General features: G+C 34.0%; 3 protein-coding genes across 7 annotated transcripts; all 3 read left to right on the top strand.

The window, feature by feature from the left end:
- The first annotated feature begins 12,191 nt into the window (after positions 1 to 12,191).
- LOC107905100 (protein EXORDIUM-like 2) lies at positions 12,192 to 13,308 on the top strand. The gene has a single exon (XM_016831675.2). It carries the CDS (start codon positions 12,266 to 12,268, stop codon positions 13,160 to 13,162), a length of 897 nt encoding a protein of 298 aa, XP_016687164.1. The 5' UTR covers positions 12,192 to 12,265; the 3' UTR covers positions 13,163 to 13,308.
- A 467-nt stretch (positions 13,309 to 13,775) lies between these two features.
- Positions 13,776 to 14,835, top strand: LOC107905099 (serine/threonine-protein phosphatase 2A activator). Its single transcript, XM_016831674.2, has one exon. It carries the CDS (start codon positions 14,004 to 14,006, stop codon positions 14,778 to 14,780), a length of 777 nt encoding a protein of 258 aa, XP_016687163.2. The 5' UTR covers positions 13,776 to 14,003; the 3' UTR covers positions 14,781 to 14,835.
- An 8,599-nt stretch (positions 14,836 to 23,434) lies between these two features.
- Positions 23,435 to 26,020, top strand: LOC107905098 (F-box protein FBW2). Of its 5 annotated transcripts, none has more exons than XM_041094272.1 (3): positions 23,435 to 23,758; positions 24,678 to 24,985; positions 25,209 to 26,020. In XM_041094272.1, exons 2-3 carry the CDS (start codon positions 24,678 to 24,680, stop codon positions 25,861 to 25,863), a joined length of 963 nt encoding a protein of 320 aa, XP_040950206.1. In that variant the 5' UTR covers positions 23,435 to 23,758; the 3' UTR covers positions 25,864 to 26,020. The 5 variants fall into 5 exon arrangements, with proteins under 5 accessions (XP_040950206.1, XP_016687157.2, XP_016687162.2 ...); XM_016831668.2 differs by having other exon boundaries at positions 24,673 to 24,985; XM_016831673.2 differs by having other exon boundaries at positions 23,435 to 24,267.
- Positions 26,021 to 26,894: the final 874 nt, after the last annotated feature.

Below are 26,894 nucleotides of genomic sequence, written 5' to 3'. Positions count from 1 at the left end.
TAAAAATAGACTTGATAAGCTTTAATTCTATATATCATTCACCCTCTAATTCCATTTCTACTATTTATGGTGATTTTTCACATTCACGTCACTGCTGCTGTCAAAGAAACTGCTTCTTTGAATTAGTTACCATTTAAACATACATAACTCCAAAACATATTCTTTAATAACTACTTCAATAGCTAACATTAGCCATATCATTTGGACATGCTCAAAATGATTAAGACTCTATACATGCCATAGTTTAAACATTTTGAAAAGCACATAATACCGAGATGGTTATGATAGTGTGATACGAGCTCCGACGGTCCACTATTCGATCAAGTTCAAATCACTATAAAACAAAGGAAAGAAAGAGATGTGTAAGCTATAAATAGCTTAGTAAGTTACATGTAAACAATAATTACTCAATTAATAATTAACACTTTTAACATATAACTAATCAAAATATTTCTTAGCAATTTCAATCACTTACACATACACAATCTTACCAATTCACTTGCATATACATTTTCACACTTAACATTTCATATTCACTTTAATTCATTATTAATCCCGTTGAACACTTGGAATATACACGGATACGTAGAGATTTAGCACATAAGTGCCACACTGATATGTAGCCGAAGCTACCACTGATATGTAGCCGAAGCTACCACTGGATGTAGCCAAAGCTACCACTGAAATGTAGCCGAAGCTACCACTGATCAATAACACTGGAAATGTCCACGGGTCTGCTCACACAAGCTGTCAGGTGTCTGCAACACATGCTAGATCACCCAGCACCCGGGACTCACTGTAACACTGGTCTCTAGTGACATGTCACTTGTATCCAATTCTATTCCTAAGTTCAACCGGGAATTTACAATTAACACTTTATTTTCAACACTTTATCACTTGAATAATTCATGAACAACTTTCCTTCCACATTCAATATTAATTCACATATCAAATATAATTCACAATTTATACAAATATAACTATTATTTAAATATAACTTACCTCGGATGCAAAACGACTATTTTTGTAATTTAGTCGATAACTTTCTCTTTTCCCCGATCACTTGCACTATTTCTTCTTTCTTGATCTATATTAACACAATTTAATACATTTTATCAATATTCCATTCAAATACAATTCATACACAACATTTTGACACATTTACATTTTTCCCCATAACTTTTCAAAAATTCCACTTTTGTCCCTAAGCTCGTAAAAATAAAATTCTCTAAATTCTTAAATTTCAAACTTCACTAAATCATATTTCATGCTCATAACGGGCCTCAATTTCACAAAATCACAACTTTATGCACACTTTACCATCTTTCACAATTTAGCCCTTTTTCAACATTTTTCATTGAAATTCATCTAGTAAAACTTGTAATTAACACTTCAAACATTCATTATCTAACATCACTAATCAATTTACAATTATATCATGAATGGGTCAATTTTTAAACTTTAATTTCATTTAAATTAAATGGTAGAAACATGAAATTCAAGCTTCAATAAGCATAAAAATACGAAAATAATTAAAAACGGGGCAAGAAATCACTTACAATTGAGCTTAGGAAAATGAAAACCCTTAACTATGGTAACCTGAAACTTTCGGCAGCAAGCTTCTGATTTTTTTGAAGAAGATGGACACTTATTTTCTCTTTATTTTGTCTTTTACCCAATTTGGACAAAAATGCCCTTGACCCATTACTTAGATATTTTTTTCTAGAAATACCCTTTGTGTCCATAACACTAATTTATGGTCTAATTGCCACATAAACACTTCCAATTTCATGCAATAATTCAATTAAGTCATTTAATCACTAATTAGACACACTTTGCATTTTTCTCAATTTAGTCCTAAAAATTCAATTAAGCACTAAAGTATTAAAATTTCCTATCCATATTTCACACAATATTTCAATCAATCAGTAACTAATAAAAATTTATAAAATTAAACTATTTCACTTCGGATTTGTGGTTACAAAACCACTATTCCGATTAGGCCCTATTTCGGGCTATCACACCTTAACTTGGACCTAGTGTCACGGACTTAGATTTTTCCCGTGCGATCCGTGCGGCCTTAGGCAATTTCTTCGCTCAAAAACGCCTAAGTCAGCCTAACTCGTAACAAATGAGGATTCAACAGAATTATTCTAAGGCTCCCACGAAGAACAATGAAAGAACGAAGTAAGAACGAACTCGAAAGATGAATAGAAGCCACAGAAAAGCAAGAACACTTGAAAGAAAAGTTTGAGTGAATGCTCTCAAAAATTCTATTAATAACTGAATGAAATACAATGAGGGGAGAGGCCTCTATTTATAGCTGAGTCTCCCTCCCCAAAATCAACGGTAAAAATCAAAGTACATCAATGGCTAATATTAAAAGCTATCTAGATGTCAAATCTCTAAGATTACAGAACCGTATATTCTAAAGATTACATTTAATGTCTAGGATCACATATCTTTGAAGATCACCTTCCATATTTGCCAAGCTTCGGAGATGGGCTTTCAATCTCTCCAAGCAACGGACTAGTCCGATTGGGCTAAATGACCTCCTTCAAATTCGATGGATCCTACAAGTTTGTCATGGTTGCGGGCTCCCATGCGCAACCCATGACATTCTCCCCCACTTGTTCTAGCGACACCATTGTTTCGTCCTCCTCATGAAACTAGTCTATCTTTCTTTGGAACTACCACAATGCCTCGGCAGGTTCCCAACTTTCTTCGCTGTCGGTAAGCCCATTCCGTCGAACTAAGTATTCATGCCGCAGTCCATGGTACTTTCGTCTAATCACACGATTTGCCTCCATGTTTTCAACTTCACGGTCGTAAAAGACCTTTACCCTCATTGGTGCTTGTTCGAACTTGCCTCGATTCGGATTCTCTTAATCCCCATGGAATGGCTTAAGCATGCTTAAGTGAAATATTGGGTGGACTGTGAGCTTTGCTGGCAACTCAAGCTTGTAGGCCACCTTGCCTACTTTCTTCACAACTCGAAATGACCCATCATACCTTCGTACAAGCCCCTTGTGCAAACCCGTATATCACAAAATCAAGTGTAGTTTGGCAAAAACTGAGTCACCCACCTGAAACTGTACATCTCTTCAATTCTAATTGGCCCACTTCTTGTTGCGCTTACTTGCCCTGTGTAAACAAGCTCTAGCCAAGTCATTCTTCTCTTGCCAATCCTTCGCAAATCAATAAGCTGTTGGATTTGGTCTTATATAACGGGTCACAACAGCGTTGGGTGTGAGTGGCTGTTGGCCCGTCATTATCTCGAACAGACTTTGATTCGTGGCCCCACTTAGCTGCAAATTGTATAAAAATTGGGCCACATCCAACAACTTTGGCCAATCCCTTTGTATGGTACTAACATAATGCCGAAGATATGTCTCCAACAATGCATTCACTTGTTCGGTTTGCCCATCGGTTTGCGGATGCATGCTTGTGTAAAAGTTCAAGTTTGAGCCCATTGACTTGAACAACTCTGTCCAGAACTGGCCCATGAATCGCCCATCTCGATCACTGATGATAGACAATGGCACTCCCCAATATTTTACCACGTGTCTAAGGAATAAACAAGTTGTCTCTTCAACAGGGCACTCCTTGGCAGCCGAAATAAACATCGCGTACTTCGAAAACCTGTCCACCACAACAAGAATACTTGCAAACCCATCAGACTTAGGCAAACCAAAAATAAAATCCATGGATACACTCTCCCATAATCTTTCAAAATGGGCAAAGGTTGTAGTAAACCGGCCGAAGTCTTTAACTAGACCTTGTCTTGTTGGCATACTAGACAAGTTTTCACATAAGTCTCCGCATCATCACCCATATGAGGTCAATAGTAACGATCTTCCAAAAGGGCCAATGTACAATGCATTCCTGGATGGCCCGCCCATCTCGAGTTATGACACTCCTTCATGACTTCCTTGCGTAATTTTCCATAATGGGGCACATAGAGACAGTACCCATGAGTGAATAGCAACTTCCTATCAAGCGAAAATCTCATTGTTTTCCTCTCATTGGCAAGCTCAATCAAGTTTTTAGTTGTGGGATCATGAGACAATCCTTATCGAATGCATTCCAATAAGAAACCATTAAGTTGGTTGATTGTCGCAAACTCCATCTTTCAGCTAAGTGCATCAATTATAATGTTGGCACTCCCCGACTTTATACTTTATTGTGAAATCAAACTCAGCTAGGAAAACCTGTCAATGAGCCTGTTTGGGAGATAACTTTTTCTAGGTTAGAAAATAACTGTTGGCAACATTATCGGTAAGGACCACGAACTTGGAACTAGTGGTATTCATTCGGTTAACCGACCGGTTAATCGACCCGAAATAACATTAACCGAATTAACCGAATCGAAATTTTTTTTCAAAAAAATTAACCGAACCGAAATTTTTTCGGTTAATTCGGTCGGTTAACCGAATTAACCGAAAATTATATGTTTTTTATTTTTGGTTAAAAATTAACCGAATTAACCGAATTACCCGAATTAACCAAATTAACCGAATTAACCAAATTGAATCACTACATAAATAAATTGTTTTTAGACTTTTAGACTTTAGTTTTAGTCTTAGTTTTAAAATTTTATTTTTATTTATTAAATTATTTGTAATTTAATTTTATGATTGGGTTGGGTTGAATACTTGGGTTTAGGTGAATAGTGGACCTATTTATATATTATAATTTTATTTATTAATTTTTTTGGTTAACCGAAAAATTCGGTTAACCGACCGGTTTCGAACCGAATTAACCGTTAACCGAAAAATCAAAAAATAATTAACCGACCCCCTACCGAAAAAATTCGGTTAACCGACCGATTAATCGAATTCGGTCGGTTAACCGAATTTTTTCGGTTTTACCTGAATTTTGCACACCCCTACTTGGAACCTAGTAAATAATGTCTCTATGTGCACAAGCAATGGACCACAGCGGTTATTTTCTTTTCTTGGATCGTGTACCTCCACTCTGTATTATTAAGCTTTCAACTCTGAAAAGCAATTGGATGCGCATCTTGCATCAATACTCCCCTAATAGAATAATCCGAGGCATTCGTGCGTAGCTCATAAGGCTTTGAATAATCTGGCAAGCAAGTACAGGCTCCCTCATCATCACTTTCTTTAATTAATTAAAGGCCTTCTCATATTGTGGATTCTAATCTCATACCTTCCCATTTTTCAACATGTTTGTTAAGGGTGTAGTAATTCTAGAGTAGCCTTTGATTAAGTGTTGATAGTAATTCGCCAACCCAAGGAAAAATCTCCACTCCGTCATCTTAGTTGAAGGTTCCCACTCAATAATGGCCCGAATCTTACTCCTATCCATTCGAATCTTGCCACCTCCCACAATGTAGCCTAGAAATGACACTTCTCGTTAGGCAAATGAACACTTCTCTTTTTTGATGAACAACTAATTTTTCCTTAAAGTTTGGAATATTCCCCTCAAATGTCCTATATGCTCTTCGAGAGACTTACTATACACCACAATATCATCAAGGTAAACAACCCAAAATGATCAAGAAAAGGTTAAAGTACCTTATTCATTAGGGTGCAAAATGTAGCTGGGGCATTCGTGAGCCTGAAGAGCATCACAAGAAACTCTTACGAACCATACCGCGTCACACAAGCTGTCTTTGGCTCGTCCCCCTTAGCTATTCGAACTTGATGGTACCCCGATCTCAAATCCAACTTGGTAAACCATTTCACGCTACCAAGCTGATCAAACAAATCCGTAATAAGATGAATAGGGTACCTGTTCTTCATAGTAATCTTATTTAGAACCCAATAATCGATGCATATTTTCAACGATCCATCATGTTTCTTTTGAAACAACACAGACTCGTCATATGGAGATTTAGATGGCCTAATGAATCCCGCATCTAAAAGCTTATTCTATTATTTTCGTAACATTTCTAATTTTGGCGGAGAAATACGATATAGGGACCTTACTGGTGGCACCATGTTGGACACTAACTTGATCTTTTGGTCCACCTCCCTCTTGGGTGGCAAACTTTTGGGTAACTAGGCGGACATTGCATCCCAAAATAACTGCAACAATTGACCCACTTCTTTCAGGATCTCACCAACGGACTTAACGATTTTCTCGATCTTCAATGTGGCTAAATAGAAGATTTCATCTCCACATACTCCTTTAGCAAATTGAATTATTGACAATGTTTTTCCCTTCAAACTTTTTTTCCTTGTCATTCTCACCATGCATTGATGGTTCGAATTTGAAATCACCATGTAATTACTCGAAGGAACAATAAAATACATTAACCCGGTCAAGAAAACTTAATCTAACCACAACATCATAGTCATCAAGTGGTATTACCTTAATGGATGCCTTACCGGTCCAATAGCTAAGTTGAAGATCCACTCTCTTTGCAACCCCCTTGATTGGAACACTTTCTGAGTTTATCGTTTTGATTCGACCTGACTCACTCTCAATCTTGAGGCCAAGTTTACGAGCAACCTCTTCGGACATGAACAAATCAACTGCACTTGTGTCGACAAGTGCATTTAATTTTTTATCGACCACGATTATGTCTACAAACATCAGCCATGACCCGTATTATCTTTGACACCCCTTAGTATCGAACCAAGATTGTTATCCTCCATATTTAACTCCACTTTTGTTTCCATAGCAGAGAGTGCGACCTTCTTTGGATAATCATTGATCATATGTGGGTCATCACAATAGAATAACTTATAGGCCCACTCTTCCTTTTGTCTCAAGGCTTCCTACTGTTGTCGTTCCTAATAGGCCTTTCTTTGTCTCCCCCACTATTGCCCTTTGGATTGAATTTGGGTTTAGAATACTCATCCACTTAAGCAACCAAACCATCACCAAAATCTTAACCTCCTTCCAAAACCCATCTCACTTACTTTGTCCTAATCTTCTTCAACACTACCTAATTCCTCACCAATTTCGTAGCTAGTTCGATCCACACCTTTCCAAACTTGGTCAATAGTTCACCATTTGTCACCAATTCATCTCATCTTTCACCTCAATCAGCACCGCTCAGGTAAAACCCACCCTTTCTACTCCATGCTTAGTTAGCAGTCATTACAATCTACCCCTCACAGTAACAACCCTCGCCCTACCCCTCATTGTACGTCTAAATTACAGGATGCTACATTCGTTGTCGGAGCAACTACAGTTAAATTACAGTAAAATATTCATACGCACATGTAACTCAATGGTAACCATTCTCATTTCATGTTAAACAATCAAATATGAGTCTTAATTGAGCTTACCAAAGCTCTTTTATCAACCTGAACACAAAATAGAACCAAATTGCAAAGTTTAAAAGGATTGAAGTCGACTTCGTGACGTTGTCAAAACAGTATGTCCCGTCATGACCTCAGGCACTCAACGTCTCGACGTGACTCACTATTGGTAAAAAGAAGATGGATGAAGAACGATGATAACGTATGTAGTATGATTAGTAATTAATTAACAAGAACCAATAATTAAAATTCTTTAGTGGAGAAATCATCACCATGCACTAACCGTAATATAAAAATAATTTAATTACCATTTTAGACCTTTGTTTAATTATAGTTTAAGTCCCTATATCTTTGGCCAATTAAAAATTAATAGCGATAAGACTTTTACAATTTAGTCACTGTAGCATAATTAAACAATTAATAAACAAAATTAAAAGACCAAACTTTAATAAAGTTATATAATATAATATTTATAGACTCAATTTACGAAAATGGGATTTTGAAACCGCCTTATCTTGCACCACCGAAAATTGAGTTGTTACACTCACTAAATTGGCATTTAAGGTACAAGTTGGTATAGTTTGGTTATTTAGAAATGTATAGTTTAGCCTGATAAGTTTGATGAAAGGAACTTATTTATATTTTTCTTAAAAATTGTAGGCCAGTAAAAAGGCAAGTTCTGATACGTAAGACACTTATTAAATTCCACTAAGCGTGTTTTGAAAGTGTATTCTGAAAGGGGTTTCTTCGTCCTTTTTCTTCTTATTCTTCTTCCTTAAGTAGAAATTATTGATACCTTTTTTGAGTTTGGATGTATCTATTTATTGATAATCTAGAAGCTAAGGTTATGTCATGATCAGTGGTTATTCCATTGATAAGTAAGTATTACTATTCTACATGTTAAATTTTGAAGGAGTAAGTCTACAAGAGGTACATGAACTGTAAGATGTAAGTATAAGGCTTTGCATGGGAGTTGTCAATGCTCGAATTGATGGTAAATTGTATACAAATGAGTCTTAATGATGTTATTATGTTCTAAAAGCAGTGGTTGGTACTGGTTCGAGATGGATATCCATATCTGAAGTTTTGAACCACCGTTAGTGAGAATCAAGTGAGTTCTATGCTGACTCCTGCATGTATACTGTTCATATCGAGAGATACTTGAAAGAAATTGATTGAATTATGAATCTAAAACTATGAAAAGTATAGTCTGTATATAGATAGTGAATTTGATAATTTTAAGTATATGATGATCTAGTGAATTAAAATGTTGCGCTTAGAGTGTGTTAGTGCATGAAAATTCTGTAAAGTGAGTATGTGTCTAGTTACCACGGTAGTATATGTGAAGTCCACTAGGGAAAAAAATACGAACTCTGATATGAAACTCTAAAGGAAAGTCCATGACCATGACACTTTCTGAAAAAGAACTAAGGAATGGTGATTACCCAATCGAGTTCTCTATGTGTCCCAATACGATGATTAGCAAACCTCATGTAATGTGAGTTTAGACAAATCCATATCGTAAACATGACAGCTAATAATAGCATTTGTGGCGAACTCTGAAAGAAATGCCTTTGTGGCAGATTTTGAATGGAATACCTTGGTACATACTCTATATGGTTGCTTGTGTGGCATTTTCTGTTAGGCCTATGTGGCATAAATTGTTAGAAATGTCTGATAATATCTGAACCTGAATGTTCATCTCTATTGTAAGGAATGAGTAAATTCTTTTAGTTTTGTAATAGTAAAGCTAAGGTGAAGTACTGATATGTTATGGGTTATGAGGGACTAAGACTTAAGGGTTTTCCATGAAAAAGATATATGTATCTATATGTCAAGAAGGGTATCTATATGTCAAGAAGGGTATCCGTTATAATGATTTGTAAATATGGAAAGTGAGGGGTATTGTATCTTCTTTTTAAGTATTTTGAACCAATGTTAATGTTATCTTGAGCTATGGGATTTTGATATATCACGGCATGGAATTCGTCAGAGTGTTCTATGCAATGATTTATCAATAAGGATATGTGTGGTATTAAATTAGGATATGACTGAGTATGGATTGATAGTATTATATTCTACATAAGTATTCGCCAAACATATATGAGTATCCACCCATGATAATTGTTAGTGAACAACTGTTTGAATTAAGAATATGGTTAAGGTATAGACTGTTTGAAGTGTTTTCTGATGATATATATTATGTTAAGAAAGTATTATGGGACAAAAGATTTATGAAATAATTATAAAGATTCTCTAGTTAATTAGATATGAAAGATCAAGCATAATAAGAGAATGATAATTTATGCATATGGGAGTCATAAGACTATATGGTATCAGCCGAAGTAAATGATGCAGAGTAGTAGTTGACTCATAGAAATTCTTACAAGATTGCAAAGCATCCATCAATGTATGGTTCATGAGCTCACTAAGTACTTTTGTACTTACAATATTTGTTATTTCTTTTCAGCTCACTAAGACTTCGCTTGGAGGAATAACGCTAGGAGTGAGCCTAGGTGGTGGCGAAGTGGACTATTATGCATAAAGTAGAGTTGTGGTGTAGTCTAAGAAGACACCTTTCGAGTCTGTAATAAATAAATTTCCATTGTGTAATGATTTAATTTGAGTCTATTGTAATTAAATATATTTTAAACACATCCCTTGTTTTCTTATAATAAGTTTTTTTTATTAAAATACCACAATACATGTTTAAAGAATTAGGTAATTGTAAATTGTCATGGTTAATATGTGAGTTTTTGTGTGATAAAACCATTAAGTCTCGAGGCAACAAGAGCATGTTTCTGGATCGTTAGAACAAAATTTACATTATTGTGCATTTCAAATGCTTAATGTCTTGAGACATGCCAAGCTGGTCTCGAGATAATCTCACCTAGGTCGCGAGACAAGTGACCTTTTGTCTCAAGACAATAAAACATTGAACCTAAGTAAGTTATACCCTGCTCCAAGTCTTGAGATAAGAACACCTTATCTCAAGAGATACAAACATCGAAGGAAAAATAAAACATAGAGGAGGCTTGCCTTGAGACTAAGTCTCGAGAGTTGCTATATCGAAGTAAAAATACCAAAATTATAAATGAAGCTTGTCTTGAGACAGAAACTCGAAATTTGACATTTGAGTTTGGCTTCAAGTCCTGACTCTGAATTTGATCTGGTATAACTTTGTATTTAAATGAAATAGATTCTTATGTACTATGAATGTATTTATTTGATCATAATGAATGAGTTTGTTGTTTTGAATGGAAATTATGAATTTTACTTTGTGAAATTATGACAAGTTAATGAGAGTTATTTTAGCAACATAATGTAATGTCATATATTTGGATTCGACGACCGAGTCAGATGTGGGGTGCCACATAATTAATTAAACTTGTATTTTTTTTATTGTACTTGTACCTATAATTCAACTTGTAAACTCTTAAATTAAAAAACGAACGCACAAATTAATTAAAAAGTATTGAACAGTGATCATCTTGCGATAAAATAAACGTATCATGATGAGGATCCACCAATAGCTTAAGCTTTTAAAACAAAACATTAACCTCAAAATAAAGCTAGCCGACCTCACTAATTGCATATTTTGGGCCCATCCGCCGGAGTATCAGTCGTTAAAAAAGCCCACCACTTGATAAAGTTAGCGTCCGTGATCACTAACTGTTTGACAAATTGTGCCTTAAGAAGCCATCCATTTCTAGACTTTAATCATTGGATTCAATACAAACCTCATAGTATAGAAATCACTCGGGTTTTTAAAAATCCATAGGAGCTTTAAAATGCAACCGAATAAAATGCAATGCTCAGAATTATACCTCTACTTTAGAAATCATGGAACTAGCTGGAATGCACCATGGGTTATGCATGGGACCAACATGGCTCATTTGATTGAATCCAAATTACTACTTTAATTCAAACAAAATTTAGGTCTCACCAATGGATTTATTGTATATTGGAATAGGTTGTTAATAAAAAAGTATGGACAATTTTAATTGTATGTATCTCGAATTTTAAGACTTTGGTGGTACCAACTAAAAGAAAAGAAGACTGTGGGACCAACTAGTGGTGTTCATCAATAAGTAATCACCTACTGATTCTATTGGAAGAGGGCGGTGCCATGAAACCCTAATGGATTTTAGTTGAGCAAAAGCTAATGTTTTTTTTTTACTTGTTAGGTGCGTTGATGGAACCGAATGCGCGAATGTCTATTTTATTTTCAATTGATTATATTAAATTATAAAAATATATAATTTTTTAGAGGTTGAACTGATTTTTTAACGGACTTAACTATTACATCAAATTGGATAAATGATGAGTTGACTCTATACACAAGCATGGTTGAAAAGTAAATGCAACGGGAAGGGGAAGGGGAGCGTATAGCGTATGCCAGCTTAACTAATAACCGCGTTACCATCCTAATTTAATGTTTTCATTACTTGTTTTTACAAACACAAAAAAGTCAAACCCAATTCATTGAACTTGATTTGATCATCTCTATTGTAACCTTAAAAATAACTTTTACCCATCTTGAATTAAGTCCAATATCCACCAAAATAGTTGTACCTACGTGTCTAGCCAAATACAAGGGTCAAGGAGGAATCACCTATGGTTAATGATATTTTAACCACCGAATTGGCCTTATTAAAGTATTACCAAAAAAACAGAAAAGGATTTAGACATATTCAAACCAACTTAAGTACGATTTTGCTCGGAAATAAATTGAGTAATGGATAGAAATAGACACTTTACCCATAAAATACATGCATAATGGGAATAGTTATCCAAATCTACTCCCACAGTAAAGACTACACACAGGAATAATAGTTACTGTGCATCTTTATTGCGCAGTGGAGTCAACCCTACGTGGCTCCATTTAAACCCAACATTTCCCTCATTTTCACCAGCTGTCCCACGCTACGTCCCTATAAATACTCCCTTCTCTGCTTTCCGTCCACCACTCCCAAACCCCTATTTCATAGGATTCCTCGAACTCTGTTATTTTTGAAATTTTCATGGCACCCATCCCTTTCTTATCACTTCTTTTGCTCTTCTCATTAACTTTCCCATCTTCTTCCTCAGCCTTCGAACAACAACAATCACCCCTCCTTAAATACCATCATGGTCCTCTTCTTAAGGGTAATATTACTGTTAATCTCGTTTGGTATGGGAAGTTCTCATCTACGCAGCGTTCCATAATCGTCGACTTTTTGAACTCTCTCAGCAACCCCAAGACGACGTCATCCCCCTCTGTCTCCTCCTGGTGGCGAACGACTGCCAAATACAAGGGAGGTTCCAGCAGCGTTGTTGTAGGGAAGCAAACTCTCGATGACAAGTACTCTTTAGGCAAAGCTCTTAAAACTTCCCAACTCAAAGTTTTGGCTTTCAAATATGGATATGGAGATGGTAAAGCGGTCAACGTTGTTTTGACTTCCTCTGACGTGGCGGTCCATGGTTTCTGCATGAGCCGGTGCGGTACGCATGGTTCGGTTCAGGTTAAGAATAGCAGGTTCCCTTACGCTTGGGTAGGTAACTCGGTGAGTCAGTGTCCTGGTTATTGCGCGTGGCCGTTTCATCAACCCGTGTACGGGCCGCAAACTCCACCCTTGGTTGCTCCTAACGGAGACGTAGGGGTGGACGGAATGGTGATCAACTTGGCAACGGTTTTGGCAGGAACCGTGGTGAACCCGTACAACAACGGGTACTTTCAAGGGCCGGCAGAGGCGCCACTGGAGGCGGTGAGCGCGTGTACGGGGATATTCGGGAAAGGAGCTTTCCCGGGGTATCCGGGAAAGGTTTTGGTGGGCGAAACGACGGGGGCTAGCTATAACGCAGTTGGGGTTAACGGGCGTAAGTATTTGCTCCCAGCGATGTGGGATCCTCAAACCTCGACATGCAAAACTCTGTCATGAAGCAAACAAAACTAAGAATAGGAACGAAGGACATCTTAATGTTATTACGTATCTACATTATGAATTCCATCCGTTATTGTTCTGTACAAACACAGTCTGTAAAAATATTGTAATAAATTTGTACGTGATGCATCATTTCAATTAAATTTTGTAAAATCTATGTTCCATTTTTAATTTTAAATGGGAGCCACTCAAGGCCATATCTAATAAATATTCGGGCTTAGAAAGACGCATAAATGTTCCATTGCCTTCCTACGACGTGCACTTTTCGCCCCAAAATACCCACTGCTTCTGGGACACTCGCAACGGCCGACGAGAGTTTTCTTTTTCCTTTGGTTAAAATCGCACTCCATCACCCCGCCAAAATTCTCTTCTCATTTTCCTTCATCGAAATGGAACCACCACCCCTGGCCCCAACCTCGTGGCCCGACCTTTCAATTCCCTCGACATAAGAAGCGAATGTAATGTCCTAAAATGAAAAATTGGTATTTAAGTATTAAATTCTTTTAAAATTTTAAATTAATAAAGATAAAATTATATTTCAATCCCCTAAAATTATAAAATTTGATTTAAAATTTATAAAAATATAAACTATAAAAATTAAAATTTCATTAGCCCGTAAAAGATCGCTCCTCCTACTCAACATGCCGACCCAATAATACGGAAGCCGTAATCCTGGCTCCTGTACCTAAATCTCAAAAGGTCCCCACCATCGCTCCTCCCTTCCACTTTGTGACCCCAGCCAAGAAAATCACATCCCCCGGGGACATCCCCAAATTCCACGACTCCGCAGCGTCTAAAAATTAGCTAGGATTCATTGTAGCCTTGTCAGAATCCATGTATGGCCATAAAATCTTCGATCCATGCCACGATTCCCCCACTATCTCCAAGATTGTTTCCGTTATCGAAATCCTGCGGGCTATGGGTCGACCAAATTCCACCCGTTCAACAATCCTCTCGCTACGGCAACACCTCTTATCGAACCTGGCATGAACGCTTAACTGAAAACGTCGAATCCCTCATGCTTCGGTTCCTCCCCGACGATCTCAAACCATCCACCGTCGAAATCATCCCTTATTTCACTGAAAGATTCGGTAACTCGAGCCGAATCGACTATGGGACCGGCCACGAAACCAATTTCGCAGCCTGGTTATATTGCTTAGCCAGAATGGGAATCATTAAAGAAGAAGATTACCACGCAGTGGTGGCTAGAGTTTTTGTCAAATATCTAGAGTTAATGAAGAAGCTTCAGCTTATTTATTGGTTGGAACCAGCGGGCTCCCATGGGGTTTGGGGTTTAGATGATTACCATTTCTTGCCGTTTATATTTGGGAGTTCGCAGTTGATTGATCATAAGTACATGAAGCCGAAATCGATTCATAATGATGATATTTTGGACAACTTTTCGAGCGAGTACATGTATCTTTCTTGTATTCAGTTTGTAAAGAAAGTGAAAAAGGGCCCATTTGCAGAGCATTCGCCGTTGTTGAATGATATAAGTGGAGTGCCTAATTGGAATAAGGTGAATACTGCGATGCTTAAAATGTATAAAGCTGAAGTGCTTGAAAAAGTTCCTATCATGCAGCATTTCCTCTTTGGATGGCTCATTAAGTGGTAAACTTATTTTGGGTTTATTGTTTATTGTTTCATTGGCTTAATCTAATTGTTTATAATAAAAAGAATTTTGTGTTGATCATTATATATAATGTTGGTTTTGTTTTGTCTGATCTTGAAGTAAAGCTATTTTGCATGAATTTATAGAGAAAAGGTGCTCCATTTTTTCAAATGCTTTGCAATTGATTGATAACTGCCATTTGATCATGAGCCTAGCCCCTGAATTATACTACCAATCCTCACTTCCTCCCTCTTAGAATTGTGGTATATACAAAACGACCATTTGATTTCCTCATTCAAGGTGAATAACTCATCTTGGGATTTCCTCATTCAAGGTGAATAACTCATCTGGGGATTTCCTCATCCATATATGAAATAACATTTTGAGCAGTGTGGGATAATATATGGTTGAGTCCAACCATTTGTCCTATTTGTGATGCTGTCTTCTAAGCCATTCAAGGTGGAGAACTCTGTATTACGTTTGAAGCAGATGTGCACCGACCACAGTTAAATGATTTTATTTTATTTTTGTTAATGATAAGGCTCAACTAGTGGACTCTGTTTAACTGATTCAGGAAAGCTTTGGACCTTTTTCATGTGTGGTTGTTGTGTTTGCACATTGTGTCTCTTCCCATTGAAGCTTAGATAAAATCCTTGTTCACCAATTCAATGACATAACTTGTAGCATTCTGTCGGTTAATGACACTGAAATATACGAGATGCTTATTTGTCTTTAAGCTAAGGAGGTAATAGATATGACCTATGGCATGTCATTATATTGCTAATTGTGTTTTGGAAATAACAAAGATATTATCTTTTAATTGAAGATTTATTAACCCTTTGAGTTTTCGCTGGGAATAATGTTTTATGGAGACAAGATAGTTCCTCATCCTGATTTCAATCAATGGCACCCCATCAATCCATTCGGTTTGTTCTTTCACCCCCTCCTTTCCTTGTATTTCTTTTGTTTATGATATATTTCTTGTAATGAAGGGCCATCGGTTGTGTTGAAACACCCAATGGGGTTAATGTTTTGCAATGATTTATGTACATCAATTTTGGGTGGAAAAGTTGGAAGGATTTTGATAAGCTTAGGTGACTGTTTTTGAAAGGCACAATCCTATTGGCAATATCTATTTATGTTGATTCATTCATTCATTAATTAAAGTGCAAAAAAGGAAAATGTGATATCTATAAACTACTAATACTAGGGTGTTGGCTGATGAAGATTTTAAAAGAAAAAGTTAAGTGTTTTTAACATAGGTTTTGAAATATGTGTGTTTTTATTATGTTTACAATTTTTGCCTTTCTTTTCTAAAACAAAGTGTGTTATTATTTTGAATATTTAAGTTTAATTTTTTTTATTTTAATTATTAATATTGTCGAAATTTAATATTTTGATCACTCCTCCATTAAATCACTAACGGTGATTTTGTATTGACATAATAATAAATTTAGCCCTCCAATATTTACAAATTATATCAATTTAGTCATCATTCTAAAAAAATTTATCAAATTTAGCTCTTAACTTTACACATTTTATTCAATTTTGTCTTCTTAAAATTACAAAGAAATAAAAATAAAACAACTTAGAAATTTTAAAAATAAATTTTTATTTTTTTGATAAAATTACATACAATATTATAAATAAATGAATACTCATTTCTCTCTTTTTCTTCCATTAAATTTATTTATTAAAATGATAATTTTATAAATAAAATATATATTTTTAAAACTGGCAAATAAAACTTAAACCAAATTAAAACTTTTCCTCTTTTTTTCTTTTAGTTTATTTTATAAATAATAAATTTTATTATACGACTCCTTGTTCCTTGTCCTTGTCAAATTTGTTGAGCATTGGACACTGCCTTTGTTCACTACCATTGGCACTAATAGCCCTTACTCCAAACTCTTCGATTTTCACTTCCTTCATCATCGCGCCATTAAGCTAGAAATTGGTTGTGAAGTTATCGACATGGCCTTCCACCAACTGAGTCTTCAAAACAACATCCTCGCTTATATATCTCCAATTGTGCCCACTCTCAAACACAATTTCAAATGCAACAAAGCTATTCTAGGTAACAACCTAAAGACATCAATTCTCACTCTTTCCAATCTCACGCTATAGTTTTTTATCCAACTTGAACACAGTGGTTGTTAATGTTGAAAAAAAATGGAAAATTGAATTTGCATAAGCCTTCTTCATGTGTTCCCCCTTAAATTGTTCTATTTATAAATAAGTTTCATGTTAGAAAATGTGAAAAATAGATATTCAATTGTTTATAAATATCTTTATAATTTTGTATGTAATTTTATAAAATCCTATGGATTTTTATCGAGAAATAAACTTTTAAATACATATTTTAATATTTTTAATATTTAATTTTTAATAAGACTAAATTGAAAAAATGTGTAAAGTTGAGGCTAATTTTGTTTATTTTTTTAGATTTATGACTAAATTTATAGAACCTATAAACATTGGAGGGCTAAGAGTCTGTTTGATTAACTAAAAGTAGCTTTTGAAAAATCATTTTTGAAAAAATAGATTGATTTTCTAGAAAATATGATATTTTCTAGTGTTTGGTTGAATTTATGTAAAACATTTTTTTATTGTTGTGCAAATTTCCTGAAATTATATATTTTTTATATAAAAAATAAATTTAAATTCTATTTAAATTTAAATTGATAAAAAAGAAGAAAAAAAAGGTTATTTGTTCATAAAGGTCTCCGCCAGGCAGTCTTCAAGTCAATACTGGTACACGTGGCAAAATTACATTGGACGAAATTGTCACGTCATTAATAAAAATGTCGTCTGGGTCAGGGTTCACTTTAGTAAACAGAAATAAAGTACAAAGGTCTAATTGGAGAATTTGAAAGTTTAGAGCCACATTAGAACAAACGCCAAAGTACAGGGGCTAATGGTGCCATTATCCCTATTAACTTTGATTGAATTGATCTTTGCAACTGTTTATCGAACAGAACCTTAGTTAGGAAATTATCAAATATCGGTCATTTGACAAAGTAAGAAATATATATATATATTTATCTTTTTTATATTTTTATATAAAATCGGATTTGAATCCAAAATATCATATTTTAAAGAAAAAAATCATAATTTTTGAGAAAAATATAATATATTTGTTACCCATGTTATAGATGTGTCATAATTTAATAAATTTTATTTTTTATATTAAATGAATATTTTTATTAGAAGAAGAGTCCTATTAATTTTATACAACTTTCTAAAGTTTTATATGATCTATGCTTTATAATTTGGTGGTAATATATTATATTCGATTTATATGGAGGTGAAATTATGATTTTGATTTTTTATATAATATTTATTCTAACTCACCTTTCTGACGTGAATGATTTTGTGGATTAGAGACAAAAATTAATGAATTTAACGGTGATTTTTTTGTATTAATTCTTGCATCATAAAATAAAATTATGTCAAATTAAAATTCAAATAAAATTTTAATTTTTTATATAAAATAAACTCAAAAGTCCAAAATGCTTATAAAGAAATCATCATGTTCAAAATGTCTCTAACTTTATCTTCTTCTTAAACAACTTGAATCTTTACAAGACGATCATCAAACAAGCGTAAATCTTCAACGTTTACCAAGGTCATTTTTGCTAAGGCATCCGCTACCTAGTTCTTGTCTCTAGGTGTAACAGAATTAGGATTACGAGGTATTACCAAACATATCACAATTGAATACAAAATCATAATTCACAAACAGTTCTAAATAAATAATTTTTTTTATTATTCACTTATTTAAAACATCTTGCATATAAACAATAAAACTTATTCTATACTTGTCAAATTCAAAATAATACAAGTACAGCTTATAAAAAAAATTTAACCTTATAAATAACATCCTGATATGATATCTATATATAGATATAAACGCACAAATATTCTGATCACATTTAATTTTTTTAAAAGACACAAATATAATTCACATTATATAATTCAACTAACATCAAGTTATCTAGGTATGTTCAATTAAAATATAAAACATTTTACTTAACATTAATCTATAACCAAACCAAACATACATATATAAATACTAAGACCGCATATGCATACTCGTAATTATCTATACAAAAACCATTTGCAAAGTTTTCATTTCATTAACTTATAATAATGCATTTCATATCTCATTTTTTACATATATACTTTCATATAAGATCCAACCTCACGAGTTTAACTTTTTATTATCATTCATGATCAAATTCAATTCTAAAACAGTGCATACTTCCATCTATAATCATGTTATATATATATATATAGCTTATAACTAAATCAAACAACTGCACATAACATTCATTTATAAGACATATTTCATATAATGCCAAACCACTACCATAATATGCGTAATCTTTAATTCAAACCAAACCAAGTTATTTAAGCCATATTCGCACGGCTTTAATACATACATGCTTTCAAAATAAATAATTCCACATGCCATAGTCTCAAAAGAAACCTAAGTTTAAAATACCGTAGTTATTTGATAGTGTGATGTACTTTTCTGACGAATCCCCGAGCTCGTAACAACTTCAAAATTTATAAAACAAAAATAAACAGACACAAACACATACAGTAAGCCATTGAGAGCTTAATAAGCCAATAGCATAGATAAAATTTTAACTAATAAAATGAAAGAGCAATTAACTTATTTTATAAAGACAATATACATCTCTTGGTTATACTTTTATTTCCATTTACCTTTCTATTAATCCAAACATACCTTACCACATATGTATAAATATATAAGCCTTCTTTAAGATAACTTATTTATCAAATAAGCTGATTCACATCTATAAAGAAACATGATAACTTACAATATTATAATCACTTATAATATTTCATCTCAAACAACCAACTTACCTTATTTCCTTTCATTCATTAAACTAATACATACCTGAAGACAAAATTCATTCGCATGTCCAACTGCATCTAATTTTACATTGACAAGAACATTCTAATCACATGTTTTGAACAAAATCACCGGCACATAGCTTGCTAGGCTTGAAGCCTGATTCAGAACACCGGCATTAAGCCTGCTAGATGTATAGTCTGAAATATTTCACCGGCATTAAGCCTGCTAGGCACAAAGCCTGAGAATCTCATAAACAAAGATGATCTTTCATAAAGATCTTTTTAATTACATAACTCTTACTTAACAACCGTATATCCGTAACATTGAATTATATTCGATTATTCTAAGTAAACATACATTCGAACCACATAAGTATAACTCAAAAACATTAAATTCAGCTCAAAAGACTTTACAACCTATATTCGAACTTCCTTAGATATATAAAATTCATACCTTAATTTTTCCAACTCAAGAACTTGAATATATATATTTATGTATGTTCGAACCACACACATATTAATATATGTAATTCATAATATTAATTTTAGCTCAAGAACTTGTATTATACTTTCGAACCAAAAATTTATAATTCAAACTTTAAATTCAACCTAAGAAATAAGTCTTACATTCGAATTACATATCTATGAATATATATATATATTCTACTATTAGTTTCATATCATTGAACTTAAAGTATATCTAGCTAACATATATATAATTTGTGTCATTAAAACAACCTACCAAGATCAACTCATATATTCAGTTATCAAATAGGAACATAACAAAGTTTAATTCAACTTACATATTTTAAATTTCAACTTATCATATGTATGATAATTAAATATTTTTAAATTTAATTTAGATAATATTTAGTTGCTAATTGACTTACCTCGGATATCGGCGGGCGCGATCGACTATTCGACTACCTTCTTTTTCCCTCGATCCAATTCTGGTTTCTTCGTTTCTTGATCTAAACATATTCAAATTTAGCATTTTTATTCATCAAATCATTCAATTAAATCCAAAAATACATTAATGGGAAAATTGCCATTTCCCCTTGACATTTTACACTTTTTGCAATTTAGTCCTTTTTGCACAAAACACAAAATACACAAAATTTAACCACACCATGCTAGGGCCGAATATTCCTAGTGTTCATACAAGTCCACACATTTCATTTATTTCACATTTTAGCCCCTCAAAATTTTATTTTCACAATTTAGCCCTGATTACTCAAATTCACCAAAAATTCAAAAACAAAACATGTTAATCTTCCACATATCTTTCATTTTTCATCATCAACTATTACAAAATTCAAACATTCATCAATGGTATATCTCAAAATCACTATCAAATTCTAAAATTAAAGCATGGGTCTTGTAGTACACAAAGCAACAATCTCAAAAACGAACCTTTAATTTGGCATGAACGTGGCCGAACCTTCCAAGCTTTAATGACTTCTTTCTTCCTAGTTTCGGCTAAGGGAGATGAAAATAATCCTAATTTTCATGCTTTTACTTATCATATATTATAATATATAACTATTTACTTATTTAACCTTATTTACTAATTATATAATATATTTTTATTAAGGTTAAATTTGTCCTTAACCGCCCACTATCTATATAGTGGTTTAATTGCACCTTTAAGCCTCCCAATTAAAAAGACATCAACAAATTGATGCTTTTAAATTAACCCCCTAAATTTTTATTTTACGCGTTTAAGTCATTTTTTCAAATAGAGCACTCAAACGATCAAATTTTCATACGAAATTTTCACACATAGTAATTCACATACTGCAAATACCAATAAAAATTTTAAAATATTTTCCTAACTCGGATTTGTGGTCTCAAAACCACTATATTCGATTAGGGTCAAAATTGAGTTGTTTCACTAGGAACGTACTTCACGGGCCATTTGTTTCTGCATGACAGAATATGTTGAATTCTTCTAAACAAAGATGATCTCGACCCAACTAATTGGTTTCCACATAAGGCTTCAACAACCTCGAGATTGTCAAATTGAATGATGACCTTGTCATATCCTTGTTTTTTAATCAAAAGTAAGCCATTCAAAATGTCCTATAGCTCAGCTTCGATTACCAAACACTTCCATAAATATTGATTATAACTCAGTAACCACTTCCTTGCTTCGTCTTGTAAAACACCTCCTGTAGCAGATAGAGCTATAGAATTTTGAATAACTCCATCAATATTAAGAAAAAGACACATGCCTAGGGTTAAACGTTGTAATTGAGGTATCAATTCCATCACCGAGATATATATTGATTCGCCCAACTAAATGAGACATTGATAATTTCATTGCTTTGGTGAATTGCATATGTATCCATGGTTTTGCCTTGGAAAATAAAAAGGTTGCGAATAAACTCTCAAAGTTGATAACATTAAAGAGAGCAAAAATAGAATTTATCCTCACGTGATAGTTATAAAAAGTTTTTGACAATCAAGTATATATTAATTAAGAGATTACTTTTTAGTGGAGGGATGTATAAGTGTAAAATTAAAATTGTTTTACATTTTTTTATATATTTTTATACGATTAATATTTTAACGATTCAATCATCATATTTTATATTCCATTTATATAGATCAAACATATTAAATTTGATTTAAATTTAAAAATATTAATTAATTATTTTATGTAGAAAACTTTCAACCATTTACTAAATATTAATGTATACAAACCTCTGGTAAAATGCTCCCTGTAACTCAGCAGATATTTTAGATCAATATAATAAAAATATTATCAAATTAGTTCAAAAATTTACATCCATATTCCATAACAAGAACAATTATATTGATAAATTCAACCGTTGAATTGTTAAAATATTAATGATACAAAAAAAATACAAAAGAACTTTATATCGATATAAATGAACCACTCACTTACTTTTTATGCTGTTATGTAAATATGAATTTAAAAAAACCTTTTGAATTTATTATATTACTAAAATAACATTGGAATAATAATTCATTAATGTATTACTAATTATGATAAGTGGTATGAAACACAAATGTTGTGCGTTGATATATGTATGCAAAGACCGTGATAGTTGTCGGACATTAGTTCTTAGAATTCCGTGACTAACGTGTAATATGTTTAGTCTTAATGCACCAAATTAGATGCTGTAACTTGTAATAGGTGGCGGTTGAGTTTGGATCCTTTCGGTCCTTCGGAGGCTTACTTTCTGGGCTGCTATTGCAAGAGAGGTATTAATGAAGCCAACCCGTTTTCTGATCTTGAATTGAAACCCAATGTCATCCTTCCAAGGCGAGAGAGACCAAATTGTCCATGTGTAAACTGGGCAATGGCACGATGTGGACTTGTCATAGTGAACCAACTACCATTTTCTCTTTTATTACGTCATTTTCATGTCACCCCCTCCCCTCCCATCATTCCTTCAAATGAATTGATTAAATTTCAATTTTTTATTTTAAAAAAAAAGGCCATTTTTCATGGATCCAAGAATACCAGCCTTACAATTCACCCCCAAACTTAAAAGTAAAAAAAATGAGGTTAAATAAGGACTGAGAATTCCAACACAGATTAGCATCGGAACCAGAAGCTTTGAAAATCCTTCGCCAATGAACCAATTGGTCAGTACACGATCAGGCGTAAGCAACCCACCACCACTGTAAACTTTGGCGTAAAACCATTAACAACCTTTCCCTCTAAAAAACCCGTTAAACAACCGACTCGTGTCGGTTTCCCACACCTTTTCCCAATTCCCGGTCTTCCTTAAAACGCACACTAAAAATATCTAAAGCGCTTGCTTTCACTCCCCTTCTGTCTTTTTCAATATTTTCAAAAGGACTTAAATGTATGGCATGAAACCTATGCCTTTATTATCCCAAATCTGTCATTAACAGCAACCCATTTTCCTCTTCCTTCTTCTGTAAACCAAAGACTATATTTTTATTTATATATATCCCCACCTCTCCTGAGTTTTTTAACATCGTATTTTTATATTTCATTTACCCTTTCTGCAACTCTCTTGTTTTTTTTTTACTTAATATACTTTCGGTTTTTTTCTTGTTCTTCTTTATTGGGTTGCATTTGATGCCTTTGTTAGGTGAGTATATAGACGTTTTTGTTGCTTTATTTACTCCCCCCCCCTTTTTATGAGTTACTTTTCGTTTTTTAACCCGGTCTTTGAGGCTGATAAACTGGGGGATTCTTTTGCATAATCCAAATTGCAAGAAAAGTTTATTGAGGTAACCCATCTTTGAGTTTTCTTTCTTTCCTTTGATTTGATTTGATTTTATTTTTTTGAGTTCGTTATTGTTTGTCACATTTATGCTGTTTTCCAAAGTATGAAAATGAAAGTAGAGTATTTGGAAGTTGTTTCTTAGATTCCAAATCCAAAGATTAAACCTTTTTTTTACCAGCCAGTTAAGAATATAGGTTCTTAAGTTTTTAGCACAAGTTGGCAGTGTACTTTGTTTGGTTGCTTCCTTCTTTCACATGCCTTTGAATCTTTACCGCAAGTTTTCTTCTTCTTTTTTCCTGGACTTTTTGGATCTATAAAATGGTTTCTTTGTTTACTTCTATTATACCATAAACATCTGTTTCCTTTGCTTGGTGAGTACAGGATACTACTCTAAATTACTCTTAATTTTGTTGTTTCTTCTCTTAAAAAGATGCATTTTTTTTTTGTGTTCTTTTATGTTGTATGTTAATTTACTACCATCTTACTTTCATATCTCCCATTTACATCAACATATATCTCTGCACTCTGCATTTCTTGTTGTGTTAGTTTGGAATGTTTTAGTATTTTCTCTGTCCTATTTCTTAGTTTTTAATGTTAAATCAACATTTCTTTGGCGTTGATTTTGTGTTGGGGCTTTTTTATTTTTTTTCCTTGAAATGAGGGGTATCTTTAAGCTTATCCAATTTTTATTCAAGTTTCTTCATTTTGTTATTTATTGTACAGTCATTAAAGTTGCTTATTGTGTTTCCCTTTTGCCCACCATTTCCTTAATGAAGATCAGATGGAAGAGCAAATTGAGTTTCGTCACTGGGATGAACTAATTCCTGATGCACTTGGGTTGATCTTCAGCAACCTGTCCCTACAAGAGATACTAACAGTCATTCCCAGCGTTTGCAAATCCTGGAGGAAGGCTGTCACAGGGCCCTATTGTTGGCAAGAGGTAGACATTGAAGAGTGGAGCAGTCGATGTCAGCCCCACCATCTTGATCGGATGCTTCGAATGCTCATCACCCGAAGCTCCGGATCTCTCCGCAAGTTATGTGTTTCGGGCCTCCACAATGATTCCATTTTCTCCTTCATCACTGAGAAGTAAGTGTATGATAAGATTATACATGCTTTGATGTTCTTGTATGAAGTGTATGATAAGATTATAAGTGCTTTGATGTTCTTGTATGATAAGATTCCAAATGAGACAATTATAATATTTCAAGCAACATAGTATTATACTTTCCCTCACCTTTAAGTGATCATTGTTCAATGGACATTTTTCAGTGATACAGTATTTCTTTTTGTGTTTCTTGCTTTTTGCTAGTGCTGGTTCCCTTCAGACTTTGCGAGTGCGGAGAAGCGAAATGAGTGATTCGGTGGTTGAACGAACTGCGGGGAGGCTTTCCACGATTACCTTTTTGGATTTGAGTTACTGTGGGAAAATCGGTGCCCAAGCTTTAGAGGCCATTGGGAGGCATTGCAAACTGCTTGTCACCCTGTGCCGCAACATGCACCCACTGGATGCAGCTGGTAAGCTCTTGCAGGATGACGAGGCAAATGCCATAGCTACTACGATGCCTAGGTTGAAGCGCCTCGAGATGGCTTATCATCTTATCAGCACAGGGAGTGTTATGAACATCCTTGCCAGCTGTCCCCAGCTTGAACTTTTGGATTTAAGAGGCTGCTGGGATGTGAAACTCGATAGTCAGTTGATGAAGGAAAAGTTCCCGAAATTAAAGGTCTTAGGGCCCTTTGTCATGGATTACTATGAGATGGATGATTGGGATGATGATTGCTCGGACTACTCTGACAATTCCGAGTATTTGGCCTGGGAGTTTGAAATGGGCGACTACGATGATTACGACATCTATGACGGAATGTGGCATGACGATGAGGGGAGATTCGAGGAACTTGAGCTGAGATTCTACGAAGGAAATGGCGAAGAAGCAGGAATTCTGGGTTGGCCTCAATCTCCATAGGCTCTTTCTCTTGCTTAATATGATATCATGTGTTCCTACTAAAAATACATGTTATGTTTCAGTCTGAACTTAAAAAAGTGGTGTGGGTTTATTTTTGTAACTTTCTTAATTTTCCTGATTACCTAAACAAAAAAAGGAATGCACTTTGTACATAAAATCAAGCCCAGGAGAGTTGATACAATTTGTGTATATAAAAAGCATGGAGAGACGATGATGATGTCTTTAGGATTTGCCCACTTGGATACTGAGATGGGGCCCATTCCCCGACGGCAACAAACGCCAGCCCGCAGCCTGCCTCCCACTTCACAAGCAATTTGTACCTAGCCAAGCTTCCTACTTGTACGTTAACAATATGCTTTTGATGTTCATTTTTTTAAAATTACCAACCAGTTCTAGTTCAATACCTTACCACACAGAATTTGAAATTTAAACAAGAGTGTCTGCAAACCTATTCAATTGCATCATCAAAAAAGCCACCAACTTCTCGGCTTTGGGAGTTGTAAAGAAACGTGAAATGAAGTTCTGCATGTGAATCCCGATTTAATCTTACACTCTATCTATTTCTCATCTTTGCCAAATATCCCCTACATATATTTGAATTTAATTTTTAGGTGGTAAAATAATCATTAAATTATTTAAAATTTTCATTTAAGTGGTTAGGTGATTAAAATTATTATTGTTCCCTGTTTACACTATTGCATCAATTGAAGGTTCCTTTTTCTCTTTTTTTTTATGAAACAACTTTAAATATCACGAATTTGTAAATCAAAATTTAAATAGTTTTTTTCTCTGATCTTTGGTACTAACCATCAAATCAACTTGAATCTAAGGTATATTTTACCACTTGTAGATGAGTACTGATCTACCGCACTGACCGTTTTGTATCTTTTTAAGTTAAGTGCATGCTAACTTTTGAATAGTTCAAAGATCATTTTTGTATCTTTTTAAAATTGAACGACTAAAGTGTAAATTTACTAATAATTCAATGACATTAAGTGTAGTTTACCCTAAATATTTTAGTATTCACAATA

This window comes from Gossypium hirsutum, chromosome D05 (genome assembly GCF_007990345.1).
Source record: "Gossypium hirsutum isolate 1008001.06 chromosome D05, Gossypium_hirsutum_v2.1, whole genome shotgun sequence".
Classification (NCBI taxonomy): domain Eukaryota; kingdom Viridiplantae; phylum Streptophyta; class Magnoliopsida; order Malvales; family Malvaceae; genus Gossypium; species Gossypium hirsutum.
The sequence above is the reverse complement of the archived record's forward strand: the minus strand, read 5'-3'. Positions and strand labels throughout refer to the sequence as shown.